Here is a 19,396-nt window from a genome sequence, read left to right as displayed (position 1 = left end):
ACAGGGGCTCTTACCCCAGGTATGTGGCTAGGTGAAAGGTGCACCAACTGCTGAACCCTCAGGGAAACCTATTTTAGTACTAGGGGGGAAACTCAGGAGTGGTAAGCCAGTGCACCCTAGTCAAAAGCACTGCTGTAAATTGCATTTGTTCAGCTAAAGCTGTGTGCACACACGTGGTGCAGACCTGCTCCCTGAGCCTGCCCCTGCTGCGGCCGGCTGGCAACGCAGTGCGACGCCATGCCACGAGGAGGAAGCATCTTTTTTGTGCCCTTCTGCTTTGGGCGATGCCATTATTCTTTAGCTGAAAAACAAAATAAGGTCCTAGTCAGGAGTGTACCCAACTGCTTTGCAAGTTGTTGAAGCTCGCAGGTAAGGTGCCGTCGCGTCGCTTGTTACTAAGCGAGACCTGCCAACGTCTTGACGCTAACCCCTCGTAAAGCCTCCTGCTGCTGCTTTAGGCACGTAGCATTAATTGCACGATGTGCTCACCCATTGTTCCTGGTTTCTTGCCGTTGTGCCCTTGCAAGCTTTGATGTGTTACTTTCCCATCCTTCCGTGGCCAGGAAAGACAGGGAATTAGGAAAAAATGTGGAAATTCACTTCTGCGTCAGGGAGGAAGAGCGACCGTCAGCATCTCCCATACTAGATATAGTCTCATATCTTTAACTTACAAAAACATATGTAACTTTTATTATTTGGAGCTTATAGCTCAAAGCTTACTTTGTCAGAATCCTTTCACTAGCTTACATCCAAATAAGCGTTGGTTCCAGGAGTACAAACTGGAAATAACTGCATGAGTACCACCAGAAGGCACTGGGACTAAACGAGTGGCAGCAGAGTCAGGGAAAACTCAAAGTTTTTTAAGAGGAGATGAAGGAAATGAGGATCCGTGGGTCACAAACAAAGCAGTAACCTCCTCAAACTTATTTTATTAAATGCTCACTATAAAAAAAGAAGTAACAAATCCATGGGAGCGCGGTAGGAGGAAAGGCTCATCAGCCCGAGCAGGAGTTAAAGCAGCAGCAGTGAAGGTGCTCTAAATACAGCTCCTCTCTGGACCCTGGGGAAGGAAAGGGGGCAAAGAGCAGGGCTGGCAGTGGCAACGGGGCATTTATCAGACACATCACCTGAAGATTTAAAACATTTATTTATACAAATGTACAGCATTTACAATAGTTAAAAAAAAAATTAGACATTTAAAGAGAATATCGCCTATCTAGAGCCTGACAATAAATATGGTGCAGCTCAGCATTAAATGCACTAAGAGACCCCCAACGGGGGGAGAGTCATGTGCAGGGTCTCAGCTTCGTCTCCGTCCCCTGGACTCGCTCTTTTCAGTCCCATCGCACGCCGCAGCTGACACAATTTGCCCCCACCTTAGCATACGAAGAAGGCCACCTTATCCTTCGCTGACCGCGAAGGGAGTTGAAGCACCCAGCTTGCTCCAGCACCTCTGTAATGCTGATGTATGACCTGGATCGGCGGAGTCGCAGCCTTTGTGGGCAGGGAGCGCTACCAGGTGCCCCGAAATGTCTCCGGTCTGCCTGAGGTCCGCTCGAGCACGGCCCAAAGGCAGCTCTCTGCCAGACGCTCCTGGTGGCAGGCGGCTCGCTGCCACTCGTCAGGCAGCTGGCGGTGGCACGCGTGTCACCTCCCCGCTGGCACCTCCTCGCGTGGCGGCAGCGCTCCTCCAGCTCCCTGGGAAGGAAACCGCCCCTTGTGCAGCGTGATCCACGTGGTTATAGGCAGCGGGTTCGGAGTTACCGTAGCACGGGTTAGGTTGGGTGAGTTAGGTTAGAGAATCCCCCTGCTGAACAGCCACCACCTGCACAGGATGGGGCAAACACGGGGAGGCCGCGCACCAGAACAGCTGAAGCACGAGGGCATTCCCAAGCCCAGCTCCAGCTCTGCAGGATAACAGTAATTAATAAATATTTAAATTGCAGTGGGAGAAGAACTCGTCCCCTCTGTCGTCCTCCCAAGGCACACGCAGCAAGCAGCTCTGCCAGCAGCCAGCGCCCAGCTCTGCTCCCGAGAGCTGGCACAGGAGGGCACAGGCCGGACACAGCACGGCTGATTTGTTTTCAGGGTCACCAAGGTAAGTCTAACTGGCATAAAATAGCAGATTGCAACTACCCCCTTAACACTAGAGAGCTGTGAGCAAGTCACAGGAGAACTGAAAGGACTTCAAAATGCAAGGTTTTGAGTGCCAGCAGCTAGGCTGTCCTCGAAAGATTAGTTTTTATATGCAAAGGTAAAAAAAAAAATGAAAGAACCAGTGCTCAAAGTTCAATTTTGACAATAAGTATATATGTAAATTTTAAAAATACTTATCTCACATCAAAATGTCCAAGTAACCTTGGAGCACAACTAGCCAAAATTAGCCCATCAAAGAACAATTTATGACTATGGTGGGTTTTTTTAAATAAAAAATAGTATTTGTTTAGCTTTAAAAGAAGTCCACGGACACCCTGTTTTTATAACTGACCTTGCAAAGCAAAGTCAATTCTTTTTCAACAGTGATGCAAAACATTTTATATATATATATTTATATATTTATGATAATTTATATACTACAGGCTTACCCATTTGCAAAACCACCTTTTTTTTTTTCTTCCTTTCCTGGCAATAACTGTGTTAAGTATTCTTTAAACACTTTAGAGCCTACTCAACATACAAAAATAAATATTGCATACACGATGTCCAAACAAAAGCAGAACCACAGGTCACCGACACAAAGCTGCAGCCAGTGGTATTCCATACTCTGCAATGGCAGTGTGTCAACAAAACGAGACAAGCTGTTCGGGATCCAGCCTCTCCCATGCAGTAACCGTGTGTCCCCTTGTCCAGACTGCCATCGCCTACTCCTCTCTCTTAATTTTTACCTTTTCAACTTAAAGCTCCCGGTACCTCAGTGATGCTGCGTGCACAACTCCGAAGTCGTGAAGAAACGACCGATGCTAATTCGCTGGGGAGACACCGCAGCAGGAGCCGTGCAGAGGCCAGCCTCACCTCGCTTACCTGCCGCCCCCCGTCGCTTGTGGACCAAGGTGCGCGTGGCTCAGCAGGGTTATTCATGCTTGGAGTCCTGCTCAAGCCTCTTTTGATGCATCGGGACCAAGGTGACAGCTCACAGGACCACACGCCAGAGCGCAGAGACGTGTAAACGCCCCAGCGCCGGCACCACAAAGCCAGAGCTGCCAGCTCCCCGCGTGGAGGTCAGGGCTTGTTCACCCACCTCCCTCCCAGCACTGCTTCAGGAGCTCCGGTTTTGGAGTCCCTCTGCTTCGACAGACAAATACAACCCACCTACGTGGCGAAGCGTGGGCTGTTGTGGGGTGCTGCTTCTTGCTGGCTGTGGACAGCCTCGGAGGAAGAACCCACGTGGTGTGGTGCTGGACGGCTCCGAGCTGCCATGGCTCCTTTCCGACCCGCTCTGTGCAGCGCATGGCTTGTCCCCCCTCCGACAGGAGGAGAGGAGAAGAGAGGGGAGGAAAGAAGGTAAAGCCTGCAGAGGCAGAGCAGCTCTGTGTGATTTACCACCTGTTCTCAAAGCGGGCTAACTGGAGCAATTGCTGCGCCAAATGATGAAAACGAGAAAGTTTCAACTGAGCAAGTGGTGATAACAGGAGGTGGCAGCGATGGAGGGCTTCTAAATAAAAAAAAAATCTTGGAGAAAAGACAGACATTTAGAAAAGCGTATGCATCAGTCTAAGCCCTAATTCTGGACACGTTTTGCATGAGTTTCTTCGGAAAACGGTAAAGAAACATGGCTTTTTAACCCCCTTCAAATTCACCTACATACCAGGATCACCAGTTCACTGTTAACAAAAGTCAGTTTTTCAAAGACAGCTCCAAAACGCAGGTCCCAAGCACACGTGAGGAGGCTGGATCCTCATGTCCGTGTGCCACGTAGAGCAGCACAAGGCGATGCTACGACAGGAACCCCAACAAGAGGCAGGCGGCTGTCAGCGTTACGGGGCAGGAAAGTCCTTTTGTGCTGCTGAGCGGGGACAGGGTCGTGAACACGGCGTCAGTTGTGTTCCTTGGGAGTGGCAAATTGCAGATGCTGCCTTCGCAGCAGGAAGTGCATACCTGAAAGAAAGGAGGTGTTAACTCGGTTATTTGAAAAATACCACTGCCACCGAATAAAGACGGACAGGAAATTATGTGACATTTGCAAATCAGCACAGTCACCATAACGATTTTTTTTTTTGGTTTCTTTTAGGCCCATCTACTTTAAGAGTGATTCAGCAAGCTCTTCCACCTGTGCAAGAACAATACATTGGCTAGTGCAGAGAATGTCCAGCTGAAGAGGTTAGTTATCTTTTCTCCCCACTAAAAAAAAAAAAAGAATTTGATGGATAAAACCAATGCTGTTTGGCAGAAGTAGAGCCAGAGCTCAAAGAAATGGGCAACTATTCCCATAGGTTTTATGTTGCTGCCTTCACTTTGTATGCAGGCACAGGGTTGAGACGCTTCTCGTGGCAGTCCGCGAGCACTGCCTGCCTGCAGCTCTGCTCCCTGGGGGCAGGAAAGCCCAGCTGCAATATTTCTCTGCTGGAGCAAGTAGGATTTAGAGCAACAAGGCCACTAATGCACCGGAGGCTGAGAGCACCAAGGTAAGGATGTGCAAAGCGCAGAAGGGACTGCTGAGTGCCTGACCATCCAGAAAGCTCTTTGATTTTAACCCGCTGGAGAAGTTCGGGAAGGTTGAATATCAACCTTCAGAAACATCTTTTATGCATAACCATTCTATTCAAATACAAACCTCTGCTGCTGTGGTCTGGGGGCTTTCCCCTGCCCCTTTCAGGCAGAAGGCCAGGGAGGGTCACAGAGCAGAGGCTGCAGCACCACGCAAAGCTCTTCCCACTTCCCGGCAGAGGGGAGCGGTTTTCTCCTCTGAGCTGCTGCCAGGACACTTATTTACAGAGATTATGCTTTTGTTCTGGGAGAGGCTATTCCTTTGTTTCCCTAACAAATGGAAATGAGCTGGAGCTCGTTAAGAACAGAAACTCCATCTCTGACGAGGCTGATTTACCCACCGAACCAGTCGGATTCCTGACAGGGGCCAGACAGATTCTGCCCAGTGTTTATACAAGGAAAAGGCAATTCTCCTAACCTTGTATTCCTCGTGCTTTACATATGTGCATCCAGTAGACAGACAGTCCTCCAGTGGCACACAGCGCTTGGTGACGGATACGCTTTCCCCGGTAACTTTCATCATGTGTTGGCTAAAGCAGTACCTTGTACCTAGGAAGCACAGAAAATGTGTTTAACTGACAAATTCAAGGCCTTTGATGGTCTAAACGTAAGAAGAAATAGGAAAGAAACCTTAGCATTTCAAAAAGAGAATGTTATTGTATTTATTACAATACATAGATGTCACTAAACGCACACTGCAAGCTCTGACCCAAACCCAAGACTTCAAAGCATTCTGGAACTCAAAGATTTGTTCCCAACAGTAAAGTGGGTCTGTACGTTACCGACAAACTAAAGAAACACACACATTGGATAATCACAGTAACAGTTCTCGCTTCTCTGAGGAATTCTCAGGGCCCAGACAAAACAAATACAGCTTCTAGGATCCTATAACTCTTTCAAGGTGGTTTCTTTCTTGTTTCCAAGCTTCTAGGTTAACAGATACCACGTATTTTAGCAAGTATTGTACAACCGTCTTGGAGATGCGTCTGTTCCCCTGCACAACGTGAAGCACCACGCCTAACCCACAGGGACTGCTCTGGGGACAGGGACAGAAGGGGAACCCATGTGCCTCATGGGCACAACTCCTATACATTTTCCTAAAAGAACAGAAATTCAGAGCAATTCAAACAAGACATCGCAGCATGAAAGGTGGTGCTCTTAAGCACTGTAGTACCTTAGGCAGCAGTCAGCTTGCTCCAAAAAGGTGAGTCAGGTCCCAGACAGGCTAAATTTAAGCAAGCCAGCAGAGCTGGGATGTGTCCAGCAAGAGAAGTTTGACCTCTCTGCTTTAAGCTGGGTACAGAAACACAAGACATGGTGCTCCACGTGGCCCAGAGCAGCATGTTGGCTTGTGAGAGCCAGATTCCCAAACTGCCACCTCCAGCAGCGTTTTTGGCCGCCGTGTTCGGAGCTTCAGCACTGCTGCAGTGGCGATCGCCCATTGCACAAGTTGCTGGTCCACCCACAGGATGTCCAAAGATAGAGGACAGAGTATTAAGTGCAGTATTCCCATACAAATTAGATCACTAACAGTTTCTGCTTGAGCTGAAGCTAATAAATACCAGAAAACAAGGCTAACACACAGCAGGAGGCCTGTCTTCTAGGAAGTGCTTCTCCCAGTCTCTGCTCAGTACAGGGATTCATGCTTTAACTTTCCACTGTAAAAAATTTTGTCATACCTAAAATGTGGTACCCCTCGTGTCCTACCTGCGGTTTCAGGAGATAAGCAGCCCTCTGGTCTGGAGCTCACGGGTAGCCCCAGGTCCGCAGCTCGCCCGTTCCCACCTCTAACATCCCGCACCAAAGCAGGGTGTTCCCCTCCCCTGACAGCTATTAAGCACCAACTTCTCTTTCCAGATTAACAGTTTTTGGTCAAGTCAGTTCTGCTGGTTATTGCTAAACGCAGGCCTCGGAGTCACGCCTGTCTCCTTACACAAGCTATAGGCTTGTGTGCTGGTAACATCGTCATTAATCACCTCAAATACCACCTACTGCTGTCAAAACAGGGAGTGTCCAGGAATATTGGTCTCATCTGGTGCCAGCCAGCCTGATCGTTTTATTATTGTTGATGCTGTACCAATTTGAGCTCTTTGAGCAAATAAATTCTGAAGCAGATAAAGCTCTCTGACACAGGCTGCAAACACAGCTGGTTAGTCTGGAATTCAAGCTACTCTCTTTTTCTTTCCAAGATAAATATTTTTGCGAGGACACTCGTAATATCCCCCAAGAGACCAGAGAGGTGCCAGATAGAGGCAGAGCAGCGGTGCTGAGCCTACAGAGGGCAGCAGCCGAGGGGTGACCCAGGCAGCATCCCGCTGCCACGGGGACAGCTGTGTCCCCAGCACGGTTCCCATGTCTGCAGTGGCACTGCCCACATCCTCTGTGAACAGGCTCTATCAGGGACAACCTCAATGTCTCCTGAGGGTCTCAGCAAGGTGAGGGAGCTTGCTAATATATCTGGATGTTGGATACAGGCACCCAACGCCCTAGATGTCCTCACCTTCAGAGTGATGGGAGTTAATAACCCAAGACACTGCAAAGATCTCGATACTACCCAAAAAGAGGTGGTTTCAGCTGCCCTGAGGCAGTGAGGTGGGGCCTTGTGCCATAAGGGAGGGGAGCGAACAAAGCAGCGACTGGTCCCATACACACTAGTAAAGAAATACAACCCTTAAATAAACGTGAGCCTGATTTAATTTGTAACCGAGCTGGAGGAGTACGGGGAGTAGATGAAAGTCCTAAACTTCACCCACTGCAAAGGGACAGAAAAGCTTAAAGGATTATTTGTATCACTTACACATCTTCCACGTAGAGGAGGCTCACAAACAGGGGCAGCGACCGCCGGCGTTGCAGTACGCTGAGGGAAGAACAGCTCAGCGCTGTCCCTGCGGCCGGGGCATCGAGCAGGTGTTGCAAGGTATGGTGACACCAGCGCGTGGCTGCTTACCTCTTGGACAATAGACATCCGGAGCCCAGCGGTTGCATTCGTAATTATCTGCTGCCTTTTCGCAGGTGAAGCATTTAAATCCGTGAGGAAATGGCGTGGCTGAAAGGAATAAAGTACATTCAGTTAGAATGAGCCAATTAATCCGGTTCTGCTTTTCAAAGGCACACGGCAACATTCCTTCTTTTCAGACAAATCTTACTACCAATATAGCTGTCAACTTCACCACGAGTTGGTCCTGATTTGTAAGAACCCTGCCACCACCGGCAGCATCAGGAGGGCACAACACCTGCAATAAGGACTCTGTTCAGCCGTGTTTACCCAGGAAAAATGCCTACTACCCACTTCAAAGGGTACTAATGAGAGCAAGGAGTGTTTGTTCTCTTGGTTTCAGAGCTCGCATCCAGTACTGTTACTCTACCAGTGCTGATAACATGGTATCAGATGGATTAAACACTTCTGGACACTGTCCCGCCGAGGAAATGAATGACCACTTTTGAAGGCAGGCTGATGTCCCCAAAGGGAAAAAATATCCATCTGCTGAACCTCCAGTCATTAACAGCAGCCTCCATCCTTGATTATCTCACCAAATGAAGAGCCCAGCTTCTAAGTGGTCTCCTGGCAGGGTTTCTGTAGCACATTCAATACGTCTTCAAGACGCTGCCACCATCTCAGAAGCCAAATGGTGACTGGGTCACATTTATCTTTGTGAGGCGAAGCAAGCTGAGCCTCTGAGGCCTCGTGAAGCACGTCTGTCCTCCTCACCGCCTGCCCTTGCCCACCCCCGGAGCACAGCGGTGCAGGCCGGACCCCATTTGGGTACCAGAGGTGGCCTTTGCCATGCAGAAGGACTCGCTGCTTGTCAGCTGTCCTCCCTTCTCCAGTCTCCTCAGGTGGGAGCACCTCCAGTGGGTTGATGCTGCCCTAAAGGAACAGTCTGGGGTGGGACAACAGCACAGCACTGATTAAACTCACCCACCTCACCCTGGACAATTAGCAGATCACGGTTATGGGCATAACCATGTAAGAATTTCATCTTGCCTGTATAGAAAATAAAATTTTTAGCCGAATTCTGAAAGGACAAGTTTTTTCTGGGAACAGATGGCAGGCACAGCTCTGCTAGCACTCTCGTGGAATTAAATCAAAGCTTGTACACGAACAACAAACCAACTATTAAAAGGACAGTCCATGGAAGACCTGAAGATACATAACACTGCTATATCATTATTTCAGGCACTTACAGAAATAAAGTTGTGAACAGTTTGTGCCACAGCTGCGCATGGTCACATTTGACTCTTGCTCACAACTATCGAAGTGCCTGGACAAACCGTGTGGCCGAGGTGGCCAGAAACCCTTGAAGCCAAAAATAGAGCAAACCAGGAGCCCCTGCCACGCTGTCTGCAACACTTTAATCCCCTTGGGAAGCAAAAGTCCATGCTTACTGGAGGGGTGGAGGTAGACGATGTCCTTCACCGTGAAGTCCCGGGGCTGTGCGGCCCTCAGCCAGCCGGCCACGAGGCCGAGCAGCAGGACGCGGGCCAGCCTGGGCTGCGAGGCCATCGCCCGCCGAGGCCGTGCTCATGCGGTGGCCCTGGGAGTGCGGCAGCGGTCAGAAAGCTCACCTAGGGACAGCAAAACACAGAAGTGAGGAGATGGCGTGGATGGAGCAACCCCACCTCGCCAAAACCAGGCTGCTCCCACCAGCCCCCGGCCCCCACGCAGGCGGCCGAGTCTCCCTCCTGGGAGAGGCTCAGAAGCCACCTGAACGTGGTCCTGGGCAGCCTGCTGTAGGTGGCCCTGCTCGAGCAGGATGGATGGACCCACTGCTGGGCCTGACGGACCCAGCGGTGCCTCCAGCCTCAACCATCCTGCGATTACCTCGGCTCCTCTTCAGTGACATCCCCGGCCCCAGCCCGGGCACTGCCCAGCCCTCTCCTGGCCAGAGGAAGCTGTGAAGGGCAGGTCTGCAGTGAGCACAGGGGACATTATTTATGTACTAGTTATTTAACATTATTTAATAAATCAAACATTTCTGGGGGGAGAGGCGGTCAGGGGGTTGTGACACAACCTCGCGCTGCTGCCTCCAAACCTTCGTCTGGTGGTGGAGGATTTGCTTCTTGCTCAAGGCCTGCGTGGGACCGGCATCACAATGGCTACTGGGGGCCTGTCCTAGGGCTTGGCTCTTCCCTGAAAACAGCCCCGTTATTAAAACACCATGAAATCCATAAAAATACTGACGGAAGCAGATAGCACTTAGTGCGGTGCATTAACTGCTGTTGTTTTAACCTTTCAGAGAAGGAAATGCCCGTTTCCATCGGGTCTACTCCACAGATGTGCATCAGCCAGGGGAAAATGAAATCGTGATTAGAAACAGAAAGGAAATAAAACAAGCCTCTCCCAGCCACATGAAAGCAAAAAGAACGAGGACGGGTGGCTGCCTGTGTGGTCTCAGGAAGAGCCCCAGCAAAGCCAGCCGGAGCCCACCCCGGCGAGGCAGCGGGCTACCTGCCTGCATTTAGGGCTAGTCGCGTTTCTGAGCTCCTCGTGCCCAAATACACCCTGACCTGGAGCTTGATCACCACATGTCCTGATGGCTCTGAGCTGAGGGCAATGGGAGGATATGGAGCATTAAGTGCACAAGCGATGGCACCAAGCGGATATACTCCAGTTTGCCTGTTTTTGCTTTCAGGGCACATATCTACACGTAATACAAGTCACACACCACATAGCACAAGCAAACGAGGTGTGTTTAGGCTCCGTAGGTGAGTCCTCCCACGTATAATACAAAAACAATTTTTGGGTTTTCCCAGCATAGTCACAAAAGGCGTTTGTATCCATAGTACTGCTCAAAGTCTGCCAGTTGAGGACACCAGTTGTCCCTCCATCATACAAGCTCCTTATTTTCTGGAACCAGCTGCTTATTCAGCCAAATTTCCATGTAGCTGTTAGAACTTGCCTAGCTGTCAGAACCAGGGGACAAGTGGTTGTTAGTCCTGCGTGAAAGGGAGGCAGAAATCCTCCAGCTGCACGCTAAAAATACCCCAGTCGTGCCTCTTGTAATCAAATAGCTTAATTGCCAACACCACTTCCGAGGAGTTGCAAGAACCACAAATAAATAGAATTCATTTACCCACCTCCATTCTGTATGTTTGAAACAGATTTAATTATAGGTAAGGAATTTTAAAAAAAAAAAAAAAAAAAAAACACTTACAGAAATTCCTGAGCAGAGTAGAGGAGTTGCTGAAGTTGATATTGGTTATTTAACAAAACACCTGCCACTGTTGCAGACACTGCTCTTCACAACAAGCATTTTATAGCAGGTTGTTGCACAAATACACATATAGGTAGCGTGAAGGGAGATACCCAGGCATAGACAGAAGTATCTATTGTCAGAAATCTGAATACTCAATGTTTTACCAATACTTCAGATACGTACACGTGGGTACACATAAATATAAGTTCTGTTCTTTGGTCAAAATGCACAAATGAATATACTATGTCTGACTAAAGAAATATTTGTTGATATTTAAGATAATGCTGATATTTCACGGAGAGTGGAATACCCAAAAATAATTTCAAATAAAATCAGTGGATCAGTAATTACTGCTCACACTCATTCCCTCTGGTTTTACACACACACAAATAAAAAGTATCATTTTTTTTTCATTTTTAAAGGAAAGATATGTGTCATTATGGATGTAAATCTTCTACTTAAAACCTGCAAACTTTTGACTAAAACCAGTTTTCAGTTACCCTTTCTTACTCCCTCCAAACTGATATTTTTTTTAGAAAGATGGCTTCTATTCGTAACGCCTGTGAGCCCTAAGAAGTTCCATATTAAGGACACGAAGACAGTTTCCCTTTCCAACAAGACCCTTTTAGTTCATGGCTTCCAGCCAGAAATCACCAAATGTTGGACAAAAATATTTCTCCAAACCGCTTTAGCTGCTGCATCAGCCATCGCTGAGCTGCCGCCTTGCTCTTCAGCGCGCGGGGCCACATTTTTTTCTACTGAATTAACTCCGCTCCCTTCCAGATTTAGCAGAGTGCATGCAGCAGCCTAACAGCAAATGGCATGGCCCGGTCTGAATTTGATACTGGGCCGTAGTTAGGGGAAATAGTCGCATGGTATTTAGATCATACAGTCTGTTTACAAAAGGCCCGGGGCACTGACACACAAGCCCCAGTTAACTCAATCTTTCCAGCTTCATCCGCACCTTTCAGACGGAAAGGCATCCTCGGCCCGCTCCGCAGCAGGCTTACTTCTTCCTGCCCTCTGCCCTGACACGCCGCTGTGGAAATTAACCACTAAATTCCCTAAGCAGCAGCCCAATGGCCCGTTTGTCAGGTCTCATTAGGGAGGCGGCATGTCGTCCTCGCCGGCACCTTGCCGCAGACAATGGGAGGTCCCCGGCCCCAAAGCCCAGCGCCAGACCTCTGGCTCTGGGGCAGATGCATTGTCGGAGGCAGCGGCTGTTTGTGAGGACGTCTTTGTCCTCACAGGTTAGATATCCAGGTATCTAGAGGTAGATATCTCCTAGCTGGCCTCCACCGAAGGCCAGGAGCAGCAAGCCACTGCTACTGCTCTTTATAAACACCAAATCTCCCCATACAAACACTCAGGCATGAAGGAATCCCTGATTTGTGGGCATTTCTGTGGTTCTCCTCCTTGTGCAAGCAAGGCACAGGCTGCAGTGGTCAGGTCCCCCCCAGGTGGGTGTCTGGTGCAGACTGAGGTTGCCCAGTCTTGCAGGAGGCTGATGCTCGGGATAACTTCTGCTGATATCTCAGCTCCACCTTCCTCCTACATCCCCTCCTTGCTCTCCAGGCCCCATCTCCAAATTTCTCTAATCTTACACTTATCTTTTCACATGGAAGATCCTCCATCTCAGTGCCCTAAAGCAGCATTTTTGCCTCCAGATAAATAGAAAAACAGGAGCAAATGAAAGCTCCCTCTCAGCAGTAAGACGTGTCGGCCCCGAGGTACAAAGCACAGCGTGCCAAAGCAGCAACATCTGCGAGAAACCACACCACAAGCACCGCACGTGCAAGGGCAGCTGTAGCTACTTACACCACGCCGTGCTAGGACGATTATTTATGAGCGGTACGCGAAGCCGAAGGAGCTACACGCAGGGCGATGCTGGAAGATCTGCTCCTGGACGCAGGCAAGTAATCGCTCCTCGGGCACGTTACCAGCGTGACTTTCCCAGCTCCTGCAAGTTATCTCACTGTTCTTTGCGTTTCCTCCATGCAGTTCCCTTATCGCTGCAGGTAAGAATTTCCGCTTCTGAAACTACAATATATGCATTAATGCACATCTCTCCACCGCTCCAAAAACAAAACCCAAACCTCTATCCATGCAACGTTACCACTGTCCAAAGACAAATGTGAACTGAAGCTTCAGCAGCTGTGCGGGATCCTGGGCAGCGATTCCAGAGGCTCTGCACCTCCACTGGCTGCGGTCTTCCCACCGCACACAAGTCTGCACCAGCACCTTGGTTAGGCTTTTTTCCACCTGCATTTTAGAGACTTTCGTTCTGGTTCAGCCCTGGGAATGGCTGAATACACTCCAGCCTCCCGATGCGCCGGGATGCAGCAAGGCGCACGCACCTTCTGTCTGAAGAACCCATAGAAGCTCTTGTAAAGAGTTCACTGCCTCTCCTCTAACCCAGTAAGCAAGAGTAATTAAACAATCAAACACAATTAGTGCTCAAATTACTCCCAGAAACATGGGCAATCTAATCTCCTTGCTGCTAATTACAAAGCCTGCAGTTCATTGAGCTAAAAGCCCGCGTCCTGGGGCAGTCCAGGGGGTGCAATATGTTCCCTCTCCCACCCTCTTCCCTGATGCAATCCCATCTTTACCAAGACACGGTAGCAAGGCATCTTCGTTAGACGACCTTCACTGCTTCTACTTTCAGTCTGACAAGAAGTCTGGCATTTTCTTTGGACCTGTACAAATACTTGACCTAGGGTATTAGGTGCAGTCGTTTCAATGAGCAGTAGTAAAACTTTGCTTATATTCACACATCCCCAGAGGATAGTTCAGCTTCAGGTAAACGCAGAAGAAAGCTGAAGTAGATACGTTTTACTTGCATATTTCAGATACTTGGTATTGGGCACAGAAGGCCCCCCCCCAAAAAAAAAAGCTAGCTTAAAATTCAGGCAGGCCATAATCTTCATAAGAGAAAACACAATTTATGGAAATTAAAATCTGTCAAACTGAGGAGGCGAGAAATTCAAAGTGAGACATAATTCATTCCCATTTCGCTCCACCACATGCAACACCCAGTGGCACAGGGCAGTGACTATTTTATTTTTAATTAGATGTAATATTCAAGCCTGTGACTATCGCCAGCCCTGAATTAGAAAGACGGGCAGGGAAGGTCCAATAAATCATTGTGAGACCTACACTGCATTTTTATGCAGGGCATGCCACAGAGGCAGGAGGGGCAGCAAACCCTGAGATCAATGGATTTGGCCCAATTTGGGAATTGTGGCGGGCGGCCCCGCTGCTCTGTGATGGGTTATGGCGTGGGGACATCCGCTGCAGTGGTGGCAGCGCGCAGGGGCTGACCTCGATGCACGCGAGCCCCAGACAGCCCGGCTCCACACAGGCGGAGGAGAAGGAAACCATGCATGAGCACAGAAATCCTGGGATTTTCCCACTAATAATAAGGAAAAAAAATAAATCTGTTGAGTCCCAGTGTCTGGGCCCCTCTGCAAAGAGGAGGGGAGCTTAGATTGTTAAATTCTCTGCTAAACAAAGATTTCAGTCCGCTGGCATGGCTGTAAGGGCTCCTGTTGGGGATGCTGTCCGTGTGCACCACGCATCGTGCATGGCTCCTTGTGATAAAACCAGTAGGAAGCAGCCGCTGTGCCCGGGGCAGGGAGGTTTGGGGCAGGGGCACAGCGAGCACATGGGCTCTGTTGTGCCACGGCTGAAATCTTGGTGTCTCCCACAACAATCTCCAGCCTCCTAATCTGGTCCAGACGGGCAAACGAGGTAAATTTCTGTATGGCAACAGCCAGTGGGATCACTCTGGTCCCATCCTTCCTATTTAAGTTTCAAGCAAAAAATATTCCAGTGAAAGCAGGTGGAAGCGCTGACTGCGCTTCTGTGCAATGCGTGCCCCAGGAAAGGGGGGAAGAATTGCACCACGTTACCGGCTAAAAAACCACTGAAATAAACAAAGAGACAAGTGAAATAACAACAGCCAATAAAGTTTACAATATTGAGGCATTTTATGAAGCATATGCCTAATAAGACACATGAGAAACAACAGAAGACCAAAGTTTCTCATGAGTCTGCAAAATGCAAATGATAAAATTATAAGAGGGGAAACCAAACCAACAGGAGTGTGTATCCCGCACAACAGAGCTGGTAATGATCTAATCCGCAACCCAGACACGAAACCCTTCACTAAAACAGTTTTCCAGGTACCTGGCTCGCGTATAGACACAGGAGTTTTAAAAGGATCAGCTTATCCCGCTGGGCTCTTCAGGTTACATTTTTATTAAGTCTAGGGAATCAGGACAATCTCGGGACCGGGAAGACCGTCAGCACAAGCTCAGTGTTTTTAAAAGATCAAAGGAGGGACGGCTTAGCCTGAGGCCAGTCCTGGATAAACTCACAGAGCAGTTTGTTTGTGCTCCAGCAACAGAAAATTCAGGCTGTAAAAAATTCCAAGAGAACGGCTGGAAGGATTTTGGGGAAAATGGGTCTCAAACAAGGCCGTCGGCTTCGGACGGGTGGGATTACAGATCTGGCTGCGAGAGGAGACGGTTACACGGAATAATTGGGGAGAGACCAGAGCGGAGAGCCAAAGCACCAAAACCTGATCAACAAAATGAGCTCTGCCCAATTAACCAAGCATGCTCAGGCAGAATTAAAAAACAGCTTAGTGACGCCTCAAAATCTAATTGGGAAAAAAAAAAAAGGCATCTTCAAAGGAAAGATACTTATTTTTTTGCTGCGCTCTGGCAGGGTTAGGTGCAGCAGTTTTGTACCAACAGTGCCGACAACAAGTAGCTTCTTTTGCTGATAAAAGCTGCCAAGGACGCAGGCATCAGCGCAGTATTAACCACTGCAGAAGACATGGCTGCTAAAGAATGAGCTGAAATGCCTGTCCATAATGCAACAAACTGTGCTTTAATAAAACCATACATCAATCTGCACCATTGTGTCCTCGGTCTGCTCCTGCCCTCGCCCTCAGATCTTCAGAGCTGTGTGTGACAGTTCTTATCGCACATCACCCCGCACATTTGACATGCTAGATTAGGCACTAAACCACAGGCTGCCCAGCATCCACCCAACGCGAGGTCTGTAAAAGCCGGGAGAACAGCCCCGAAAACCCGACGTTGGGAACAGAAGATGCTTTTATTATGAACTAGTTGGGCTTTCCCCCCACGGACGGGAAATGAGAGCTTTGCCACCGACAGCAGCATCAGCAGCATCAGCCCGCTCCTGCTCCTCGTGACGGGTGAGATGTTCCCCAACATACTTGCCTTGCCCATTCATGCCACAGCACTGTGGTGGTGTTTTTTTTTTGCAGAACAATGTGATGTGCTTCTGCAGCCGCTAACGAACCCCGGGCGGTTTTCCACCAGCCCAGCCCGCGCGCAGACGGCCCCGGCAGTTCACCCAGAGTTCATGCCAGGCCCGGGCTGCCGACCCGCACGCGAATCCTGGCACAAACACGGTCAGGACGCGGTGGGGACTCGCTTCTGCTCGCCCTGAAGCCGGGCTGCAGAGGAGGAGGTGCTGGTGTCGGCAGCCAGCCCTCAAGGCAACTGGAAATAATTGGAAACGGGCGATTTCCAGCGACACGCTGCCAGCGCCCGCATCGAGGTTAGTAAACAACGAGCCCAGCCTCATCCATGCTTTACAGTAAGCACCCCAACCCCATTTTCCTCGTGATAGAAAAAGTAGTTCACCTTTGTGCTCGTCCCCATCACGCCAAGTCAGAGCTGGCATCCAAAACCTGGGCTGTGCATCAAAATAAACCAGACCTGCCTCTCGCACTGTTCTGCTGTTAGCGCTGCCACCCCCTTTGCTCCACAGGGACTGTAACAGACATGGTAGGAAACTTGCCTTTGCAGAAATTTCCATCATTAAAAAACAAAATTGAACTGATTTCTCATCTTCTATCATGCAAAACTGACATTGACATGCTTTTCTCATAAAGCTCTACACAGTTATTCCACCATCATCCCGAGATACTAAAGCATGCTTTATTTGGTATAAACATCAGAAAAGCTACATTTCATTAAAGTTACATAAAAGAAACCCAAATTAGAACTGACCAATTAGTGCTCTTTCAGCTGTCTAGTTAATCCACAGAGTAAACACACACTACCATCCAGCATCATCAATTCATTAAGGCTTTCAATAGCTTTTCCAAAAAACAAAACCCAGCATACCAAAACAAACAACTCCCCCTTTGCTCCATAAGACTTGCAAGAGTTATTTGAATTCAATTAATTATTTGGCTCCTGTCCCCGGGGTGGGGTGGGGGACACGCCACGTTTAATTCCTTTATTTTTCTAACTTGCGGGTGAAAAGGGACAACTGAAAAACTTCCATCACCTCCACCACGATGGGAAGCACTAACGCGGTGTCCTTGGCTTAGCCTGTGAGACCTCGGTGTGCTTCCCACACGCAGACACTGCACGTGCATCAAACCTCCACCTCCTCGGGAGCCCCCCTCGCTGCAGCCTTCTCTGCTCCTTCTTTTCTCTCTTCATCTGCCCTGCCTGTTGCTGGATCCAAATATCTCATCAGCTTGGCATTACAACGTCCAGTTTCCCAAGGCACGGAGTGTTTGTGGAGTATCATCGGTAATTCCAGAGTCTGCCAACTGAGAGATGTTATCTGCAGCATAGCTGAAGAATACCTCAAAATCATGCTCCGACTCATCTGCCTTGAGCGCTCACCTCCAGAACATGCTGACGCTCTTGTCGTTTCCAAAACATGCCCCCCGATTTAACCACTTGCTTCACTTTCACACATGAATCATCCGGCATTCCTCGGGCCACGATATATAGCTTTCATTATGTCACAGCTGACATTTTCACCGCTGGATTACCGTGATTTACTGGTTTTCATTAGACCCGATCGCTACTCTCAGTCCCGCCCCCACCTCGTTGAGGAATACAGGTCTGATCAGTGAGACGCTGGTCTGGCTTGGAGATACACGGCTCTTCGTGTACTGATTTCTCTAAAATTGACCTTTTCTGGCAATCGCTTCCAACACTGCCAGTAAGCATACACCTCTATAAATAAGGGGTCTGAGAGGACATCTCCTCTTCCTCTGGCCTCAGGAGAAAACAGGCTTCTAGCAAAGACAACCCCCGGTCATAGTCAAACCACCACCGTTCTTGTACCACAACACACACAGGAGTATTTAACACCAAAGAAAAACACCTTCTTTGAAACATCTGAACTGAGACTTTGTACAGTTTTGTTTTCCAGCTCGAGTACCATGCCAATGTCAGCATTAGGCAATGGGACAGAAGCAACCAGAGGGACTACCCCTTCCCCCAAAGGCATTATTTGTCAAAACTGGCTTCTTCAAGCTTTCTACAAGGCTCCGAAGTCCAGAGCACGTGACCTCACATTTAAACTCTCCCCGGTTTCTTCAGTATACACATTCACAATTGCACGATTCCATTATGTTTCCCAAAAGCCTGCCAAAAATCACCTGCCGACTGTAGCCGCAGGGGTGCTGCCTGGCTCCAGCAACTGCACCTTCCTCCATCATCCTGTTAGCAGCCAAGCAGCTCCTCCAATTTCCTTATCTGCAAATTATAGCGAGATAAACTGTAGGCATAAATGTTCCCAAGCACTAAAAACTAACGTCTCCATGTCCTCCCGAATTCCTGAGAAGCTGCCCCAAAAGGCTGCGGGCTCCTTTGCACCCTGCAGCATCTACAGCTGGGTGCAACCAGGCCAGCACATGTGGCCCACACCATTAGCTGAAAAGAAAGAAGACTCCAAGTCAAACACTAGTAAGAACTGATTGTTTGGAAGATTTTACAGATCACTGACAAAAAATATATATTTCCGTCAGCCTAGAAGAATGTATATAAGCTTACTCCCTAGAGCCAGCAGAGAAGCTAACCAGCAGATGGACTGAACGTTCAAAAATCTTCCTGGACTGCAGGACACATCAGAATACGTTTGACGAGGGCAATTCCAAATTGCTTTCCATGGCACTATTTTAATCAACCTCTCTTTTATATGGTATTGAGACCTTGTGAAAAATTAAATCGGGCCAAGGTGCTTACAGAGAATGATGGCCTCTCCAGGAATATTATAACTCCAACACAGATTACAACATCTACAATCATCCCCACCACTCTCACCAGCAGCTATGCATCCTGGCACTGAAAGGCTGATTTAATGTCTGTAATTTCTAGGTATGTCACAAGTCACTGGCTGTAAAACCAGCTACAAGTCCGCATTGGATTCTAACTAAAGAAAAATGGTGTAAGGAATTTCTATTTTTCTTTTAGGAAAACATGCATTAGCTTTTAATAGCTCAAACTACCGATGCAAGAAGGACATTTTGAAAAACAATGATAAAAACTGAGAATTTAATACAAAGCAAGTCAACACTACGAATAGACAGTGAGATTATCTGATGAAATTTTACACTGCGAAGTGCCACTGCAGCATGTTATATCCAGTGAAGAGCTCACAGCTGCGGCAGCACCAGGGGCCTTTCTGAAGCTCCGGCACATACC

The 19,396-nt window shown here is 48.6% G+C and overlaps 1 protein-coding gene across 3 annotated transcripts in view; it reads right to left on the bottom strand.

Annotated features, from left to right (window-relative positions):
- Positions 1-1,128: 1,128 nt before the first annotated feature.
- The window catches only part of LYPD6 (LY6/PLAUR domain containing 6), a 30,947-nt gene continuing 12,679 nt past the window's right edge, over positions 1,129-19,396 (bottom strand). For 2 of the 3 annotated variants that reach the window (XM_013198120.3, XM_013198123.3), the window contains 4 exons: positions 9,091-9,270; positions 7,652-7,750; positions 5,123-5,253; positions 1,129-4,095 (listed from right to left, as the gene is read on the bottom strand). In XM_013198120.3, the coding sequence (XP_013053574.1) occupies positions 3,934-4,095; positions 5,123-5,253; positions 7,652-7,750; positions 9,091-9,208 (510 nt within the window). In that variant the 5' untranslated portion in view covers positions 9,209-9,270 and the 3' untranslated portion in view covers positions 1,129-3,933. Of the gene's footprint in view, positions 4,096-5,122; positions 5,254-7,651; positions 7,751-9,090; positions 9,271-12,719; positions 12,942-19,396 lie in introns of all 3 variants that reach the window. The other variant, XM_048080982.2, reaches the window with a different exon arrangement.

Source organism: Anser cygnoides, chromosome 6 (assembly GCF_040182565.1).
Source record: "Anser cygnoides isolate HZ-2024a breed goose chromosome 6, Taihu_goose_T2T_genome, whole genome shotgun sequence".
NCBI lineage: Eukaryota > Metazoa > Chordata > Aves > Anseriformes > Anatidae > Anser > Anser cygnoides.
The sequence above is the reverse complement of the archived record's forward strand: the minus strand, read 5'-3'. Positions and strand labels throughout refer to the sequence as shown.